Source organism: Plectrocnemia conspersa, unplaced genomic scaffold (assembly GCF_051122295.1).
Source record: "Plectrocnemia conspersa isolate PC_06_02 unplaced genomic scaffold, ASM5112229v1 ptg000011l, whole genome shotgun sequence".
Classification (NCBI taxonomy): Eukaryota; Metazoa; Arthropoda; class Insecta; order Trichoptera; family Polycentropodidae; genus Plectrocnemia; species Plectrocnemia conspersa.
This window is the reverse complement of record NW_028277175.1, coordinates 2,294,232-2,312,418: the sequence shown is the minus strand read 5'-3', so window position 1 is coordinate 2,312,418 and position 18,187 is coordinate 2,294,232. Positions and strand designations below refer to the sequence as shown.

General features: G+C 30.8%; 2 protein-coding genes across 5 annotated transcripts; one reads left to right on the top strand and one right to left on the bottom strand.

Moving 5' to 3' along the window:
* Positions 1-702: 702 nt before the first annotated feature.
* LOC148229128 (sorting and assembly machinery component 50 homolog) lies at positions 703-14,214 on the bottom strand. 2 transcript variants are annotated; one of them, XM_088197455.1, is made up of 13 exons: positions 14,082-14,214; positions 12,534-12,626; positions 12,340-12,462; positions 12,170-12,265; positions 12,013-12,100; positions 11,816-11,945; positions 11,549-11,742; positions 11,377-11,484; positions 7,550-7,623; positions 7,322-7,474; positions 7,203-7,238; positions 1,371-1,497; positions 703-1,110 (listed from the first exon to the last, which is right to left on the bottom strand). In XM_088197455.1, the coding sequence occupies exons 1-13, from the start codon at positions 14,100-14,102 to the stop codon at positions 923-925; spliced, it is 1,431 nt and encodes a 476-aa protein (XP_088053581.1). In that variant the 5' UTR covers positions 14,103-14,214; the 3' UTR covers positions 703-922. The 2 variants fall into 2 exon arrangements, with proteins under 2 accessions (XP_088053581.1, XP_088053582.1); XM_088197456.1 differs by lacking the exon at positions 7,203-7,238.
* A 1,178-nt stretch (positions 14,215-15,392) lies between these two features.
* Positions 15,393-16,971, top strand: GMF (Glia maturation factor). 3 transcript variants are annotated; one of them, XM_088197453.1, is made up of 4 exons: positions 15,497-15,511; positions 15,574-15,646; positions 15,716-15,947; positions 16,010-16,971. In XM_088197453.1, exons 3-4 carry the CDS (start codon positions 15,730-15,732, stop codon positions 16,215-16,217), a joined length of 426 nt encoding a protein of 141 aa, XP_088053579.1. In that variant the 5' UTR covers positions 15,497-15,511; positions 15,574-15,646; positions 15,716-15,729; the 3' UTR covers positions 16,218-16,971. The 3 variants fall into 3 exon arrangements, with proteins under 3 accessions (XP_088053578.1, XP_088053580.1, XP_088053579.1); XM_088197452.1 differs by lacking the exons at positions 15,497-15,511; positions 15,574-15,646 and adding an exon at positions 15,393-15,463; XM_088197454.1 differs by having other exon boundaries at positions 15,434-15,646.
* Positions 16,972-18,187: the final 1,216 nt, after the last annotated feature.

Here is an 18,187-nt window from a genome sequence, read left to right as displayed (position 1 = left end):
AATACAAAAAGGCAGACAAATTTTAGCTCGTGCAAAAAAAATGTTAAAAAACGCACACTTCCTAAAAAAAAAACGCACGTAACGCGATTCAATCTTTGTTTCGCACAATGGACTGGGTAGTAAAATAACAGTCTGTAATCATGCAGTCGCCCTAAATACATTTTGTTTGATGTATGTATGTATGTATGTACATATGCGCTTTATAAAACCAATTTACGTCCTTTCTGTCTGATATTTAATTGGATGTTGTAGCTCTGTTTTTGATACTTGTATATTATTGTACAAATATATCAATGGCGATGCTTCTGCTGCTTCCTTCTTTTTATATTACATTTAAATTAAAAGGCTCAGATATTGTATTGTGCGTGTTCTAATTTTATTTTTTTAATTTCTGCCCTTTAATTGGTCGGTCGCCCCGAGGGGCGGTACCCGTATGCATGAGTGCACAGAGCGGTGTTGATTTGTTATTTTCGAGATTATTATCTTGTCCTTTTCACTATATTTATAATTATACACGCTCTATTAAATAAATCATAATATTTGCCTTGTTTCTATTATTTTTTTTTTTAATTCTGTATGTGTTTGTTTCTATGCACTGACTCTTATCGGCTCTATTGTGTAACAATGAATGTTTAGAAATGTATTACTGTACGCAATTATTAAATAATTAATTTATGTATGAAATGTGATTAAAAGACATTATTTTGTAAACAAGTATTTTATTTTAATCTCATTATAAAACAAGAGAATACTATTTTTCACACTCTTGTGAGAAAACATTACAATAACTACAAATGTATTCAAACGGTATAATAAATAAAATATTGAATTTAAAATTTACAAATGGGTTTGATATGAGATCAACTACAAATATCAACTTTAAATAAAAATAATTTCATATTAAAAATATAATTAGCAACATTTACAAGAAATTAACGCCAATTCCTATCTGAAGACCGGGCGACGGAACATCAGTCGGTAAGTACCTCATCGGAAAACAATAGTTGATTTCGAACCTGGCCACGTTTCCGACCTTGAAAGCCATCCCTAATCCAGTCGTAAGTCTTATATCCTTGGCCAATAGACTTAAGTTTGAGTTCACTTCGCTGACTGTAAAATATGGAGTTCAAAATTAAAACACGCTCGCATCGCATATTTTACACACAAATATAAGAAAATGGACGTGACATAAATGATTTATACCTTCGAAGCCTTCATTCACGCCTGCTCTGAATATGTCTGGACTTTGACGATCTTGCGATAGCATGCGACAATTAAGTATTGATAGCAGAAATGGTATGAAGAGTGTTAAAGGCGAAGCGTGATAGAAAAATGTTAGTGAATACGTGAATATAAATAAAAATATATACCGTTTCTGATCGGTAGAGAGTTTCCGATGTTGACGAAGAAGTGAGTTTTGAAATAATCTCCTATGCCGCCTCTACCAGAGATGAACGGCAACGGGGAGAACAGATGCAGACCTGACGCCCAATAGAACTGAAATATGATAAGTACGTCACAATAATACAATTAACAAATACAAAAAAACATTATACATTGGAGATATTTTTAGCACATGCTGATTATTGATCATTTTATTTATAAAACATACCATATAAGACTAAATTAAAGTATAGATAAGAACATGTAAGTCGGCTTTTTCGAACGGTAAGTTGGCCAGTCAGTGGTCACCTTTTTAATATTTGCAATTCATTAAGATTCATAGTATTTCTTTAAATGACATGCATTATTTTGGTTTACAGTGAGTGAGAATCAAATGAAGCATATCTAAACCGAATTTTACCCAATAGGAGAAACGATAATTGTTTTTGCACCCTCCTATTGACCAAAATTCTGTTTGAATATGCTTTAACCACTACTTTATTATCAGAAGTTCGTATTAAAATCGATAAGGATAGCTATCATATTTTAAAACATAGTGCAGACGAACTATGGAACAATATGCGAGACGCGACGTCTGTCTTCCACTTGAGAGATGAGTTGCCTTAGTTTGTATTTTGGATTTGATTTATTGAAAGTTCTAAAACTATAATAATCGTTAGGTTAGGTTTGGGTTTGAACAGCAAATAGACGTTTCGCAACTGTCAAATTGTGCTTCATAGATATTTTAGAGCAGCATATAATTTAAATCGATTAAATCATGTATCGCTAGTTGAAATATACATGGCTGAAAATGTATTTGGACTTCACTAGTGAAGATATACTTCACCGAAAAATACACTTTCATACATCGCATGTAAATAAATAATGATGAGAATGTAAATGTATACATATATAATATTACTACGTATGAAAAAGTTGAAATCATATAATTTTTCTAGCACCTTCCAGATAAATTATATTTTCACTGGTAAAAATATATATCTACCGGTGAAAATGACTTCCGATATAATTTCACTGAATTGGTTTATTTTAAAAAATATTAAGTTTTTTTAAATTATCTTTGAGGAATAACCCGATAATTTCTCGTTTAGAATCAGGGATGTCATTTCAGTGGTCGTTTTTTAAATATTTTAATTCCATTAAAGTTCATAGTATTTAATTTTTTTCTGGCCAATTTTGGCAAATTCTAGGGGGAGGGACAAATGCCTCTACCTGCCCCCCTCTCCAAATGACGTCCATGATGTAAGTAAGCAACTTGCAAATATAGAAATAGGCTATTACAATACCTATGATTTCCGGGATTGGGTTTGTCAAGAATAATAGATTCGGTCTCTGTACAAATTTAAAATGTTGAATGATTATATAGAATTACGGAAGAAAATACACTGTATTTCATTTAATAATAATCTAGTTTTTACTGTAACAAAAGCGTCACACCAGAACACCATTTATGCATCGCTCATGTAATTCACCTCGCCGTTTCTGAAATCCTTTACAAAAAGACAACTCAACCCTCGTAAAAAAATTATCAAAGCTAATTCACTGATGAAACTGAAAATATTTTCTGTCTAAAAAACACTATTAGCGAGGTAGTCAATAGTGAGAAAATTCGTGGTTTTATTTAACCTCCTCAAAAAAGAATTTTTATTTTTCGTAGAAAAATATTTTTGTTAAAATACACTTGGGAAACTTGTCACACCAGAACACCAGTTATGCATCGCTCATGTAATTACCTCGCCGTTTCTGAAGTCCTTTACAAAAAGACAGCTCAATCCTCGGAATCATGCAAAAATATTTCTATTGAAGTACTTTAAAAGAGCATGAATTTTTTTTATTTAATTTTTATTAAAAGGGCATAAAAATATTTTTTTGTATTTTGAAATAATATGGTGTACACTGTGATGTACAAAAGGTCCCGGTGAAAATAAATCAAAAATTAAATTATTGTAGATTGCAATGTGCACTGGTTTTGAGATGGTTAAAAGTACTCATCTATAAAAATACTTTCTCTTATATATTAGTCTGTAAAACAAAATGGAATTTAAAATATTCTGGAGCCATTTTTATTTGACTATATAAATCTCATAGAATTTATCAGTAATATTCAATGAAAATTGCAGATTTATTCACAAGTTTTAAAATGTAATTCAATCTTGTGCTTAACCAATGCAATTTTGAAATGCACATTCCAACAATTGATTGAATAATTACTCTTAAAATCCAAATGGAACAAATTTAACCGATGCACTGAAATATGTATTGAATCTCAAATTATTCTATGACGATAATCATATCAGTGTCAACAATTATTAGGGAAACAATAAAAATTTATCTTGTTTCCGTAATAATTACACGTTAAAAAATTTACAGCCACTTCGTAATCCTTATCAATTGAACAAATGACAATGAAACAGCAGTTACATAACACAATATAAATTTTATAAATGCTATTTAGTATATATTAAACATATATAAATTAAGATAAACATATAAAAAAATTAAATTATAACTCATGATTGGATTCCTTAGTTGAGACCACTCAATACATTGCGACGAAATTAGTCGCGAAAGACTCGCTAAAAGGGTCTCATAAAATTAATTGATTTTCTAAAAAATAAAGGGTGGACATCCATAAAAAACGGATATTTATTAAGTCTTCAAGTACTTCAACAAAAACTGCCTAAATATATCTGTCGAACAGCGTTCCATGAATAAACAGAATATGTCGAATCAGAACTGTGGCAAAATAGAACAGCGAAAAACAGAACCCTGTCAATTCAAAACAAGTTAAAAATAAATTTATAATTAATTTAATATTGGCAACTAATAACTTGATATGTAAGTAATTCCATAAATGATCAGTTGAAAAATAAAAGTGACCAATTATTAACACTAGATTTACAGAAATAAGCCCGTCAATTTGATGGGTGTCATTAAAAATAAGTACATAGTGACCAGATTTTCAAAAATAAAAACAGAGTTAATATATTTGCATTGTTCAAATATAAAAAGTCGTAAAAAACCAAGAAAAAACACTGTCTTATACAAATCAAATCAGAAACCCGTCAATTTGACGGGTGCCGTAAATCTAGTGTTAAAATAAATAATCATTATTTAAACAAAATGATCAGCATTTAATATATGATGATCCATAATTACTATAAATGTTTGATTTTAAATTTTGAAACGTCCATTTGCTGTTCAAACTCAAATCTAACCTAGACACGTACGCTCGGAACATTTTGGCCTTACATTCATGTTTTGCCCTACAACAAATATATTTACGGACCATTTATTTTATTTCACCGATCAAAAGCTGAATTATTTTCTGATCATAAATTTATTATTTACTAAATATTTATTTTATTCTTTCAATCAATAATGAAATTAATTACTCATAAAATAATTAGTTGCCAATATAAAATTAATTATAAATATATTTTTTAACATGTTCTGTTCCGTCCGGTTACAGTCGAACAGGTATCAAATAACAATGTTGCCAATATTACCTATTTCAAATCTATCGGCAAATAAAATCTGTATTAGACAATAAAAAAGATTTTGGTTCTGCTCTGAATCATTGCCGGGGACTTGAGGGGATGTAGACTTCCCTCAATTTTATATAAGGGTATATAAGTCAGACTTCATCCACTTCGCTTCTGATTTGTCGAGCCAAATTAGCACCAAGCGGAGTTACTCCAACACTTTTCTTTGACCATCTAATCTGATCCAGCTAAAGCACCTAAAGTCACCTGAATTTCAATCTTTGGTTTGACTTAGAGACGTTATTGCATGAATTATACGGCCACATTTAAAATTATTGTGATTTAAAAATAATTTATATACAAAATCTTACACTGCAAATTTTTTTAGTAAAAACCATGAATTTTTTTGAAAAAAAAAATGATTTATAAAAAAAATATTTTACTAAGTTTAATCTATATATAAATAAGCTGATTTCTTGGTTAAAATCACAAAATTACTCAATGAGTGGTTCGGCAAATATGATATTTTAAACGAACAAATATTAATTAGATTATTTAATATGTGAGCCATGACAGACATTATCTTAAAAAGGAAACAACAACACAGATTTATAGAATGATCTCTCAAAAGTAATACTCAAATTGATGTAATGATGCTTTTGATACAGTAAACTCTTAAGCCTTATCTAGCAAGATTTTTATATTGTTTGCTAATGATTCAGTAAGCCCGTTTACATCAGCCGCTATTATGTTTTAAAAAAGAAACCAACCAACTTCTTCGTCTTCCACTACAAAGTAAAAAACTCTGAATTAAGAAGTCTAACTGAAAATTATTAAGTTTTTTGTTAATAAACCTTGCTCAAACCCATTGTAAGAAACAATTATACAAAATAAACAATTCACCCGGAGGTAAAAAATGCTCGTCTATTTGATAAAACCGTTATTTGAAAACCTCACAGACTCCTCTAAAAAATAGGGGCTTTATTAAAATTTCATTTGATTATTAAGTTAGAGTGAAATATTTCCACGTGGATCAAATTCAATGTATTATACAATAAAGCCAAGATCATTTTTTAGAGTTGTTGAATTTTCATAGACACTGATGGCTGAACTGATAGATTTAAATTTCGCTAAAATTGGAACAACATTGCAGATACTGGAGAAGCGGCAATAGAAAAGCTGCTCTTTCTTTCCCCAAAAAATTGAAGAAAAAAAACGGACAGTATTGCTTTAAGTTCTGGAAAAAGATGCACAGAATAATTTTTAGAGCTTGCGAGAAAAAATCTTTTCGTAGATTTAAAGCAGCAAAATATTGGCTAATTGTGATGCTTGATGAATGCAAATTAAATCGATCAGAAAATCAAGAGCAAAGCTAATCTAGCAGCGATATAGAAACGAAAAGTTACTGCTACCATTTTCGAAAACTGGTTTAAACACTATTTCATTCCTAAGGCCACTTTCAAAATATATATTTCAAAGTGATGTTAATTTTCGATAATGCTTCAAGGCACCCTTCAGCAATTTTAGTTGACTTTGGTAGTGTTTTTGCTTCTAAACACAAAAAGTTTGATCCAAATGATGACATAACAAACCCAAGAGTGCAACTCGATCTTTGATACGAAGACGTTGCAAATTGAAGCCACTTCTGATCTATCGATCCGAGAATGCTAGATTTAAGAAAACAGAACAAAGCTAATCTTCCAGTGATATGAAAAAGCAATACTGCTACCATCTTTGAAAAAGGTTTGAGCACTGTTTCATCTTTGAGGCCGAGCACAAATGCTTTTAATGTTATAGATGCAGCGAATATTATAGAATATAATGACATATACAGAAGAAGTGATCGTTCTTGCTACTTCACACCTTGATTTGGATGTTAATGCCAAATATGATACTGAGTTATTGAACTTTTAAAACTGAGTATCACTTTATCATATAGCCGAAGATGAATCGGTAATATGTAATTACAGTATCATGAAATATTCCTTACTATTAAAACAGTATTGAGAGGCATCACGCGTCATTATTTTATATTTAAAATTAACAAATTAATCTTCAGTTTCAAGGTAGAGTAAAAACATAAACTTATCTTATAATCACTGCGGAATCTTCAAATATCACAACTGTCAACTCTAATACAAATATGCAGGATCAAATATGGATAAACTACAACAACAAAAATGTCACATTTCACAAAGGTTGTTCAAATAACGAAAATCGAGGCCACAAACACGCATATGTACATGGTATACGAACACCGGGTAAAGAATGCAAAGCGGTGCTAACTAAAAATAAATAAGCAGCCATTCTTACTGCGGTGGTGCTGTTTTTTAAATCGAAACATTGATACTGAAATTTGTAAGTGATTGAGTATGTGTCCGAAAATAAAAGCATTTGTTATTATTTACGAGATTCGATATTATTATACTGACATTGCTTCCAAGCGAGCTGTTATCGGAGCGAGGGCCTACTCCTCTATTTTCGAAGCCCCTTATGCTCAAAGGACCTCCCACGTAGAAGTGTTCAGTTAAATTCGTTCCGTAGAAGTTATTGAGTAATCCAGTCTGGGCTGTCGCTTGGACCGTCTGCAATAAAAATAAAAACATATTATAGTTAGTATTGCTAAATAAATTTAATGTATATTAACGTGAAACACTCACAAAACGATCCAAGAATGTGTAGTTGTATTGAAAGTTGATATCGTTTTTCACAAACGACATGCTGCCACCGAGACCTAAAATCATATTGATAACGTTAGTTACCGGAGAGTTCCAACAATGGCTCTTTCGAAAGCCATGATCAACAATTACCGCAATACAAAAATTCTAAAGATTTGATACATGCCTACAAACAATACTTTTCATTCTTGTACATATGCTTTATTACAGGGACATAATTTCAGCTTTTTCCAGGGGGGGCAAAAGTTTGTGTATTATTAAAAATGGTGGGTATTAAAAAAACGTTGTTGGTCGTTTTTTTATTATTTCGATTATATTAAAATTCATGGTAATTCATTAAATGACATGCATTTTTCAGGCCAAATTAAAAAGGGATCCCTGTTTAGAATCCACTGCAAAAACAATAAAATCGTGCCGTCGCAGTAAAAACGCTCGGTTATCTTGTGTTCATATTAAGACTTTTAATAACAATATTACGACTTACAATAAGTGAATGCGAATCAAATGAAGTACATATAAACCGAATTTTGACCAATAGGAGGACGCAAAAAGCAATTATCACTTCTCAGAAGTCAAAAATTCACGCCAAAAGCAATAAAATCATGCTGGCGCCATCGCAGTGGAAACGCTCGGTAACGAGTGTTCCCACGGTCGACGGCGCCAACACAATTTTATTGCTTTTGACGTGAATTTTTGACTTCTGAGAAGTGATAATTGTTTTTGCCCCCTCCTATTGATCAAAATTCGGGTTGAATTCACTTTCATCACAACTTTCATATCTATATTTTTAGAACATAGTGTAATATAAGTATGTATAAGCGAACTATGGAGCAATATGCGAGACGTGACGTCTATCTGTACTTTTTCTTCCGCTTATTTTCGCCTGAGAGATGAGTTGGCTTAGTTTATATTTTGGACTTGACCTAATAAAAGTTCTAAAACTATAATTAGTTTTAAACTTTCATCAGGTTAGGTTTGGATTTGAACAACAAATGGACGTTTCGAAACTGTCAAATTGAATTTCATAGACATTTTAGAGCAGCATATAATTTCAAAAGTGCTTATCAGTTAAATTATATTTTTGTTAGTAGAAATATACATCTACTAGTGAAAATGTATTTTGACTTCACTAGTAAAAATACACATTCACTGTAACATTTATACATCACATGTATATATAACTACGTATGGAAAAGTTGAAATCATATAATCTACCGGTGAAAATGTATTCCGATATGATTTCACTGAATTGATTTATTTTAAAAAATATTTTTAGAATAGATTCGATTTTTTATAGATTTTCTTTGAGGGATAACGCAGTAATTTCTGATTTAAAATCAAGGACGTTCTGTCGAGGTGGAGTTAAACAGTAATGCTGTTGGTCATAAATTGGCCTTCTTTCCTATTTATCCAAGCTTCATAGAAGGATCATTTTAAATAATGTGATACTTGTTCATAATAACTAGCATTTTAAGCCAGTGGTAAAAATCAGTTAAAAGACCTGGGTTTTAATCCTATTCTATACGGAATATAGTGTTTTTAAATTTATATTGTATCTGGGAGATTGGAATTAGTGATTATTATTTAATTATAATTTAGATGAATCATCATCAATGTCCCCTCTAAACTGCTGAGCAGTGATTTTTGGTCAAAACCCAAAATTTTACCATTTCAATATACTATTTCATTTTTATTAAATAAAATAATATATTAATAGTTGTGAAACCGTGATTTACAAAAATATTAAAAACTTTGACGAGTTTGGTCATCATCTCATAGTATAATTCGAGGTTTCTTCTATCAGAATATTAAATAGAGGCAGTAGCGATTTGATCAGAGTTATAAATCGTACTTCATCGAACATTTGTAATATTTTTACGTTTTACGTAGTCAATTTGGCAAAAATAGCATATGAAATCCAGTTTTTAATTTTGTTTTTGAATTATTTTTTGAATCAAAGATATTATTATTATTGTTTTTTTAAATATTCTTTAAAAAATGTTTTAAATACGTTTTTAAATTTATTAAAAAAGTATTAAAAGAAGTTTTACTAAATCAATGAAAAATAACAAAATAAAAAATATTGGCAAAAAGAAAAGTTTTACTTAAATCAGGGACAAGAATTTTCAAATTCGCGTATTTATATTTTAGATAGTATATTCTTCTAATAGATGTCGTTATTATAATTCTTTCCATACAAAATTAAATAATTAAAAAATAATTAGTGGTTTGAGATTTTGTTAAAAAAAAATCTTTTTGAATAGCCTTAATCGGTTTATATAAATGTCACACCAAAACGAATTCTCATTTAGAATCGATGCTGACAAATTCTAAGATAGTTTGGAAATACTTGCATAAAAATCAATTATCACCTTCGCTATAATAGTAAATAATATGAGTGTACAATTGGGGAGCTGAGCCAGAGGAGTTTGAAAACCATTGGAATGCCGACCAACCTCCAAAACAGGCTGAAAATATTTCGTCCTTCTTCACAGGAAGAAGAAAATAGTTTTCCCCTACCCCTTAGGGGAAGACTATTTTCTATTTTTAGGGGAAGAAAACAATGCTCAATATGGACCAGTGAAACTCGTTTGAGCAGGTTAACAAATCACAAATGCAGGAAATGCGAGACTCCTATCTGATTATTCCATGCAAATATGGTTTTCAATTGGTGCTTTACTGAAGAAGGTACAGACCCTCTCTGTGGAGATGACGAAATAGATATTAATACTGTTAACATTTTGAAAATATATTCAAACTTTACTTTTTTTACTTTACGATTTTCTAATTTTACTTTATTTACGGTATTTAATAGTAGATCATATAAATTTTATTTTGAACAAAATAAAACATACTGCAGAAAAAGTTTGATAATTAATATTTACTTTTTATTATTTATTCATTATAGCATTTTTAAAAATAACTCAAAAAACTGTTGCGTTTGACTCCCCTGGCACTCGCAAAATCAAGGACAAATGGGAAAAAAGTTTGATTTGCTGATTTCGTTAAATTCACAAAATAGTTAAAAACTCAAATTTTGTATGGGTGCTTAGTCTCCTATAACGTAGTATTCTTATAACGAAGTCCTAATCTTCACGCTATAGGGGGGTAGACTGTACATGTTATTTTGCAGAAATTTTTGTATTTTTTTTTCTTTTGACAACCTTAATAATGATGTTCATCATTTGACAGTTGTATAAATCAACTAAATTAGATGTTTATTACGTTTTTTGAATGTGTGCTCATCAAACACATTGCGCTCGAACTTAGCAGTTAAGATATTGCACCCGACGGAAGGTTAAATACATACTAACATATATTTGAAAAATACATAAATATCATATCTTAATATAAATCTCATTTTCAATAAAATAAAAAAAAACTATGTATCAAATCAGGGTATTATTGACAATTCTACAAAAACTGATGTATCAGGGTTAATATGTTAATAACTAATTGATATGCTGCATTTTTATTTAAAATAAAAATACACTTGCATACAATAAAAACTGACACCATAAACCTTTCTACTATTAATGATACATACATTTTGTTATCAAGTGCAAAGAATAAATCATTTATGTCTAATTTCATTGAACATGCTTATCAGTGCTTTAGAAACTATACATTTTCTCAATATATAAATATATACATATTAAATTAACAGTGGATGTAAATAAAACTTGTGTTTGAAGAACAGAATATTGCTTAGAAGCAGTTAAAACCATTTGGATATTTTAGACAATTATAAATGTAACTTCTCAAAAACAAAAATATATCGCAGATCAAATTTCATTAATCATTCTTACCCGATATTTCTGATGTCACTTGCAATAAACTGCCACTGGTCGGTAGAATCCTATCGTCCCTTCCATCAATTGTCACTATATGTCTTATAGCCGATTTCATGGTGGGTCCTATAATGAAATAAGGATTAAAATATCTGTTGAGTTATAAATATAAATTAAAAAGACCCTGCACCTGCACTTTCTCTCACAGCAAAAGCGGTATCACGATTCAGAGTCGTTGTGTCTCTGAAAAGTCCTTCCCATTGAATGTTGTGATACGCTTTCGTAGTGGTTCTGAAGCCTAAATCTAGCAAGAGTCCTTTGTCCAACTGTCTATAGCCAGATTGGGAAAATTCGCCTATTTGTTGGATTAAACTGGCGCTCACGCTGAAGAGAAACAAATATGGCAATTATAATAAAATCTGAATTAGGTGTGAAGCATTTATGAACCGAGACTCACACAGGCTCGTATTTTTTATATGGAAACGGTTTTGAGAGTGCGACTGAGAAATTTGAAAATCGATGAAAGCCGCGACTGTACTCGCATTGGATTCGTTCTCCTCTGCCGGCAATATTTGGAACTTTCAGTCCTAGTTTTTAATAAAAAATATTATTAAAATTAAGTGATTTATTTATCAGACTAAAAACAAACATTACCAATCACTAGTGATCCGGAGTTATTATTTCCAACGGTCGTATTTACCCCACCAGTCACACGTTTCAATTCCTCGACATGGAATGTTACCTATAAATAATACACAACATGGATTGATACAGATTCCATTAAAAATACTGTACATGTAAATTGACAAACCTCATAACCATCTGCAGTGGCTTTTGGACCTTTAGACACATCAATGAATATTCCAACATTAGAAAAACATCCCAAAGCGTCCAATTTACTTTTAACCTAAAAGCAGCGTGGGAAATATTATAATGAAATCTTATTTTATCTTTACTTTCGCGAATATCTCTCGTACTTACTTTATCCGCTTTGATGAGGACCTCCTCGAAATTTGTAGCTTTGAATAAGTCGTTGAGACACGCCTCGACGACATCGTTTTTAGTCCTAGCTATTCCGTCAATGTTGATTTTGTCGACTCTCGCCTAAAAATTAATAAACAATCTGATTAATAAGAGAGTAGCAATTATTGATGATTTTAAATCAGTATATTTACGCTGGCTTTCGCAAGTGATATCTTTTGAGGTGCGATGGGTCTTGATCGGTTAGATGAATCTCGGAAGTTACTCGGTTCTTCGAACGGCTTTTCCTGAAATTTATTAAGGTTGATTATAAAAGGCACTGGTATATTTTTAGTCCGTCCATTTTCAACAAGAAATCAATGACTTATTTTTTTATTTATTAATATATTATTAAGCATTATTTTAATATGAGACTAGATCAAAATTATGTCTTAAATTGAATTGTTTTTTTAGCATATACAAATACAAGTTTAAATAACCTTTTGATTGCCAAACCTTTTGGGATTATCATCTAAATAGCATTAAAAAAAATATATTTGGAACAAAAATATAATTTATCCCCGAAGTAAATATCTTACAGTATATTTAAAATGTATCCAGTTATTTTTTTAATGATGACTTCAGATTCGGAATTTATTGCTAAATTAGCGAAAGTCGATATATATGATTTCAGCAATTAAAAGGTTAATTAGTCATAATGTAGAAATCAAAACAAACAAAACAAACAAAAAAAAACAAGTAGTTTGTTGGTAAATTAAAGATTCACTTTATCTGCCAGGAAAAATATCAATAACAGTAATTTTTATTTTGTTATCAAAATTCCAGAGATGTGATTTGGGGAGGGGGGTTATTTAATTACAATTTTAGAACTATCATTAAGTTAAGTCCAAAATAATAGAAATTAAGCCAACTCATTTCTCAGGAGAAAATAAGCGGAACAATAAGTACAGACAGACATCGTATCTCACATATTGCTCCATAGTTTGTCTGCATTTTGATATTACACTATGTTTGAAAAATATGATTGCTATCCTTACCGATACCGTGGAATTCTAACGTAAAAGAGTTGATCAAAGTATATTCAAACCAAATTTTGGTCAATGGAAAAACGCAAAAACAATTATCACTTCTCGGAAGTCAAAAGATTAAAAAATCTTCCTTTAAAGTAAAAATTAAGTATCATATAAGCACAAATTTTCTTTTTGATTAGGATTAATATTTGTAGAAAGGACGCAAATTTTCGTCAACGGTTCTTAAGGATTGTTTTATAAATTATGACAAAACACCAAATAGTCAAAATATATTTGGTTGTTTGATATAATTACTGACACAAACTTTATTATATTAGTACATTTTTATATGCAATTTATAGATAAAAGCGATAATTATCATTGAAAAATGTTGAATTAATAAAATAATAAAGATTTTAATAACTGAAATAATAAAAATATACTAAAATATGAATAACTATTTTATTATATATAAAAGATAAGTACTGACTACATATTTATTAAATTTGTATATATTATATATGCATATATTTTTTGTTCTCCATTATAAAATCATTTTCAATTACTTAATATTAAATTAGTAAATTATTAGATTAATATTGATTTGAACATATTGTATAAATAGTTATGATCTACTGATGTTTGTTACGTTTAAAATTTGGCACAAACATAACCTATATTTTGTGTTGTGTAACAAATAACAATTGACCTATTAAGTGGATATTCACGTACCTTGGCATAAACGGTGCCCATTTTGAATGTCGGTTATGATGAACACAATGTGGATAAAGAGGTTTGAGAACCTGCGGCAGATTCGAAGAACCTCTTATCTGACAGTCTTGACAGTAGAAGCTGAAGTATGTTCGTAAATACCGCTTCACGAAAATTCAAAATAAAATCAAGCCATTCTCAGAGACAAAATTGAAACAAATTAAATTATAAACAAAGGAAACTGGAACATGTTTGAATCATAATAATATAAACAATTGTTCGGTATTACCCCATGTTTAAGCCGTGAAACGTCTGGTTTTATCTCAAATAGTGTAATATAAATTAATAAAAAGCTTTTTAATTCTTTGTTAATGATCTTATTTATTTCTGAATAGTTGTCTTCAAGGTATGATTTAAATATAGATGCATAATTAGCCGGAAGCGCTTTACGAATTTTGAGGTTCAGTTTATCATGCTAGTGTCGAATGCTTGGGAGACGTCGAGAAAGACAGACTGTTATTTGGTGGACTTGATCGATTGTTGATTGGTTTTGTCTGAATCCAAATTGATGGTGGGTTATTATCTTTCTTTCTTCTATTATGTTGTGATTTTTTTTTAGAAAAAGTTGTTCTAATAATTTGGAGAGCACTCTTTTTCTGGCTTAGAGGGTCATGATTATTTCTGCGGTCTTTTACATTTGTGGTACATATTTGAATCAAAATACTGCGTTAAGGATATTGGTGACCTGTACTACAGCTTTTTTTAGTAGCTCCTTCAATGCTTTATTCAGGTTGATATCGAATCTTATAATTTTTGTACTTCTTTGACTGTGACTATAAAAATTATAATTTATCTGTCTTGTATTGGAGCACTAGTGAGCGATTGTTTATTTTCTTCTCCTGAGTTGGGTGGGAAAATGTCAGCTAAGTAATCTGCATAGAGATCAGCTTTACTTTGATTGTCTTTGATCCATTTTCCTTGCATATCCTTAAGTGGCGGTGCTTGTAAGATGAAACGTTTGATCGATTTCGTAGCTTTCCAAAGCGAGTAATCTGTGCAACGTTCGGCCGACAATTCGCTTGGGTAAGTTTTGACTAATTCTGTTTTGATATTTCGGATTTTTTTAATAATATTTCAGATAGCTAGATTCCACGCCATTTTGTGGATTCTAGCTCGTGTTCGCTGCCATTTCTTTCGAGCTTTCCTTTTTTAAGATTAATGATTTCACGCGGGTAGTTAATACCGCGAAGTTTTCTTCTAATTATGGGGGTATTTATGAAGTAATATTTAATTTTTTCAATTAATACATATTTATATTTTCGATATTACCCTGCCCTTCAATAATCTGTCATCGACTGGCAACACTCTTAGGAGTGCCTAGCTGTCTTCGTACTCGGCTTTTGGTTAGTGAACAATTATACATTTTAACACAAAAATACGTTTTGAATTAGCTGCAATACAACTTATTATTATGTTTATTGTTAATATTTATATTTAATTAGATCATATGTTGTTGTAAGTTATTGCACAAATAGTAAAATATGATTTTTATGACTCACACAAAGTTTCCTATGTATTTATTATAAGTAATAATAATTTTATAACAGGATATACAAAAGTTGTTATCAGTTAATCGTGTATTTTTGTCCGATAAGGTATTTGAGTAAGCATGTCTTCGGGCAACGTAAACGTTTGCGACATTGATGATGAAGTGCGCGAAGAACTCAGAAAGTTCAGATTCGAGAAACACGACACCAATTGCGCGTTGATACTAAAAGTCGACAGACAGCAACGTATGGTGCGTCTGGATGAAAGACTGCAGCCCGTAGATCCGGATCAATTGAGAGAATCGCTTCCCGATCATCAGCCGAGATACATTATTTACAGGTAAATATTCAATAAATACTCTCTCGTACATGTTAAACGATATAAACGAACATTCTTCACAGCTACAAGATGATGCACGCCGACGGAAGGATATCGTACCCGATGTGTTTCATTTTTTACACTCCGCGTGACTCTCAAATAGAACTGCAGATTATGTACGCCGGAACGAAGCTCGCTCTTCAAAGAGAGGCCGAACTGACGCGCACGTACGAAATACGCGAACTCGAAGAACTCACCGAGGAATGGCTCAAAGAGAAACTATCTAAGTAAAAACATACAACTACAAATAAATATTTTATGTGAATTTATTATCTCGAGTACAAAAAAATATATCATAAAAATTACTTTGTATCAATTCGCTGATGTTTTTATATACTTACGACAATAACGTTTTAAAAGTATCTTGCCAAAATTTTATGTATGTGACTTTATTTTATTGTGTTATGTGTAATCATTTTTATATATGTACCTATCTATTATACGATAGCTTCTTGTTAAACGTTGCCATTTTCATTCCTTTCGTATACAAAAAAGACTGGTTAACGACCAAATGCCATCTTTGATCATAATTTGCATTTATATTTCTAAGTAATGTATACATGTAACGTGTAGTGGCACAAATGTAAAATGCGATCGTGACTGAAAACGACTCAGTACAGTATTATATTAATCGAAATTTTAGATAATCTTAGACCCCATTTAGCGTATTGGCTTTATATTGTATCTACTCTATAATATGTACACGTTTATATTATACAAATATATTTACACCAAAGTATGAAAAAAATATATTTTATAGGAAATCTATGTATTTTTTGCTTTTTAATTATTTAATACTCATGCTGTCCATAAATATAATCATGACTTATTTATACAATGCGAGAAATATCAGAACTTTAAATTTATTGTATATTTTAATATTGAGTCGAATTTTATATGTAAATCTAATTTTTTTATACACTTAAAATTAAAATGTTTTATAATATATCCACTTATGTGTGTTTATAATAAAATGCAATTTGCAGCTCTGCCTTTTATTTATTTATTATATTATGTATTTAAATACATATCAGATGGAATTTAAATAGCTCATTAATATTATAATTGACTGCCAGCAAGTCTTTTTAATTAATTATATCTTTGCAGTGGCGTAGCTAGGGTATGTGCCGCCCAGGGCGATCCTTAAAATTGCCCCCCCCCCCATATATTTTTTGCAGGATCATAAAATCAGCATTTCTTAAAATAATAAATTGGTTATTATTAAGCTCGTGTTATTCGTGGATTTATGTTTTAGTGCATTCAGGGTTAAGAACCACACTGGACGATCCCATCGCGAATATGCCGCCCGGGGCGGTCCGCCCCCTCTGCCCCACTATAGCTACGCTACTGTATCTTTGTGTTACTGGATATGTACAAATTACAAAGTGAAGCTGATTCCTGACAAAAGACAAATTATACATTCTCCTTATGGTGGTTATGAGATAAGCTTCAAATAAATAAATTTGTTGCTTGTTGTTTTGCTCTTGATAAGAGAAATAATTATCTAAATACGCGTGGTGTCCATGCGCTTACAGTGAAATACATTCCCTTCCGCTCGCTCGCGTGTAAAGTGACGAGAGTGAGTGAGAGATAAGTGCGTGCGTTACATGCGTTTCGCATGCCTTTATCTCTCACTCACTCTCGTCACTTAACATGCGAGCGAGCGAAAGAGAATGTATTTCACCGTACGCGCCTGGTGGTATCTTGTCATCGTAGTACCATTTCATAGAGTTGATTGCAGTACTGTGTGCGGCAAAGCTGCACTCATTGATTTGCTGTTGCCCCATTTTTCGAGGATAACTATTGAAATCATTAATTCTCATGTTATTATTATATACTTGTATTTTTTTTATTGTGAGGATCATTGTTTTTAAATATAATATAAACGAACAGAAAATAAATTATCTCATATTAAATTGCCCCTTCGCCTACACGTGCATCTACTAAATTATCTGTGATAAAGATGGATCATTTTTCGCAACCGGTGCAAGTACAAATTAATATAAGTTCCTGGGCGTGTTGAAAAATCTAATCTGAACTGAAATTATTATGCAAAAAGTAAAATGAAATTCTATTGCCAGTCACAAGTCACGGATTATTTTACTATAAAAATCGGAATCTTGCAACTACTTAGGAAGCGAACTGTGAAAAAAGGACGATATTGCATAATTATCTATATAAGGATTTGAATATCCCATATA

Coding starts and splice junctions, on each gene's coding strand:
- LOC148229128 (XM_088197455.1), bottom strand. CDS start 14,102: ATGGGCACCGTTTATGCCAAG. Junction 7,624..11,376: donor AGTGACATCAGAAATATCGG/GTAAGAATGATT, acceptor ATATGATTTTAG/GTCTCGGTGGCAGCATGTCG. Junction 1,498..7,202: donor TAAAAAACAGCACCACCGCA/GTAAGAATGGCT, acceptor ATCATATTTCAG/TTCTATTGGGCGTCAGGTCT.
- GMF (XM_088197452.1), top strand. CDS start 15,730: ATGTCTTCGGGCAACGTAAACGTTTGCGACATTGATGATGAAGTGCGC. Junction 15,948..16,009: donor CCGAGATACATTATTTACAG/GTAAATATTCAA, acceptor CATTCTTCACAG/CTACAAGATGATGCACGCCG.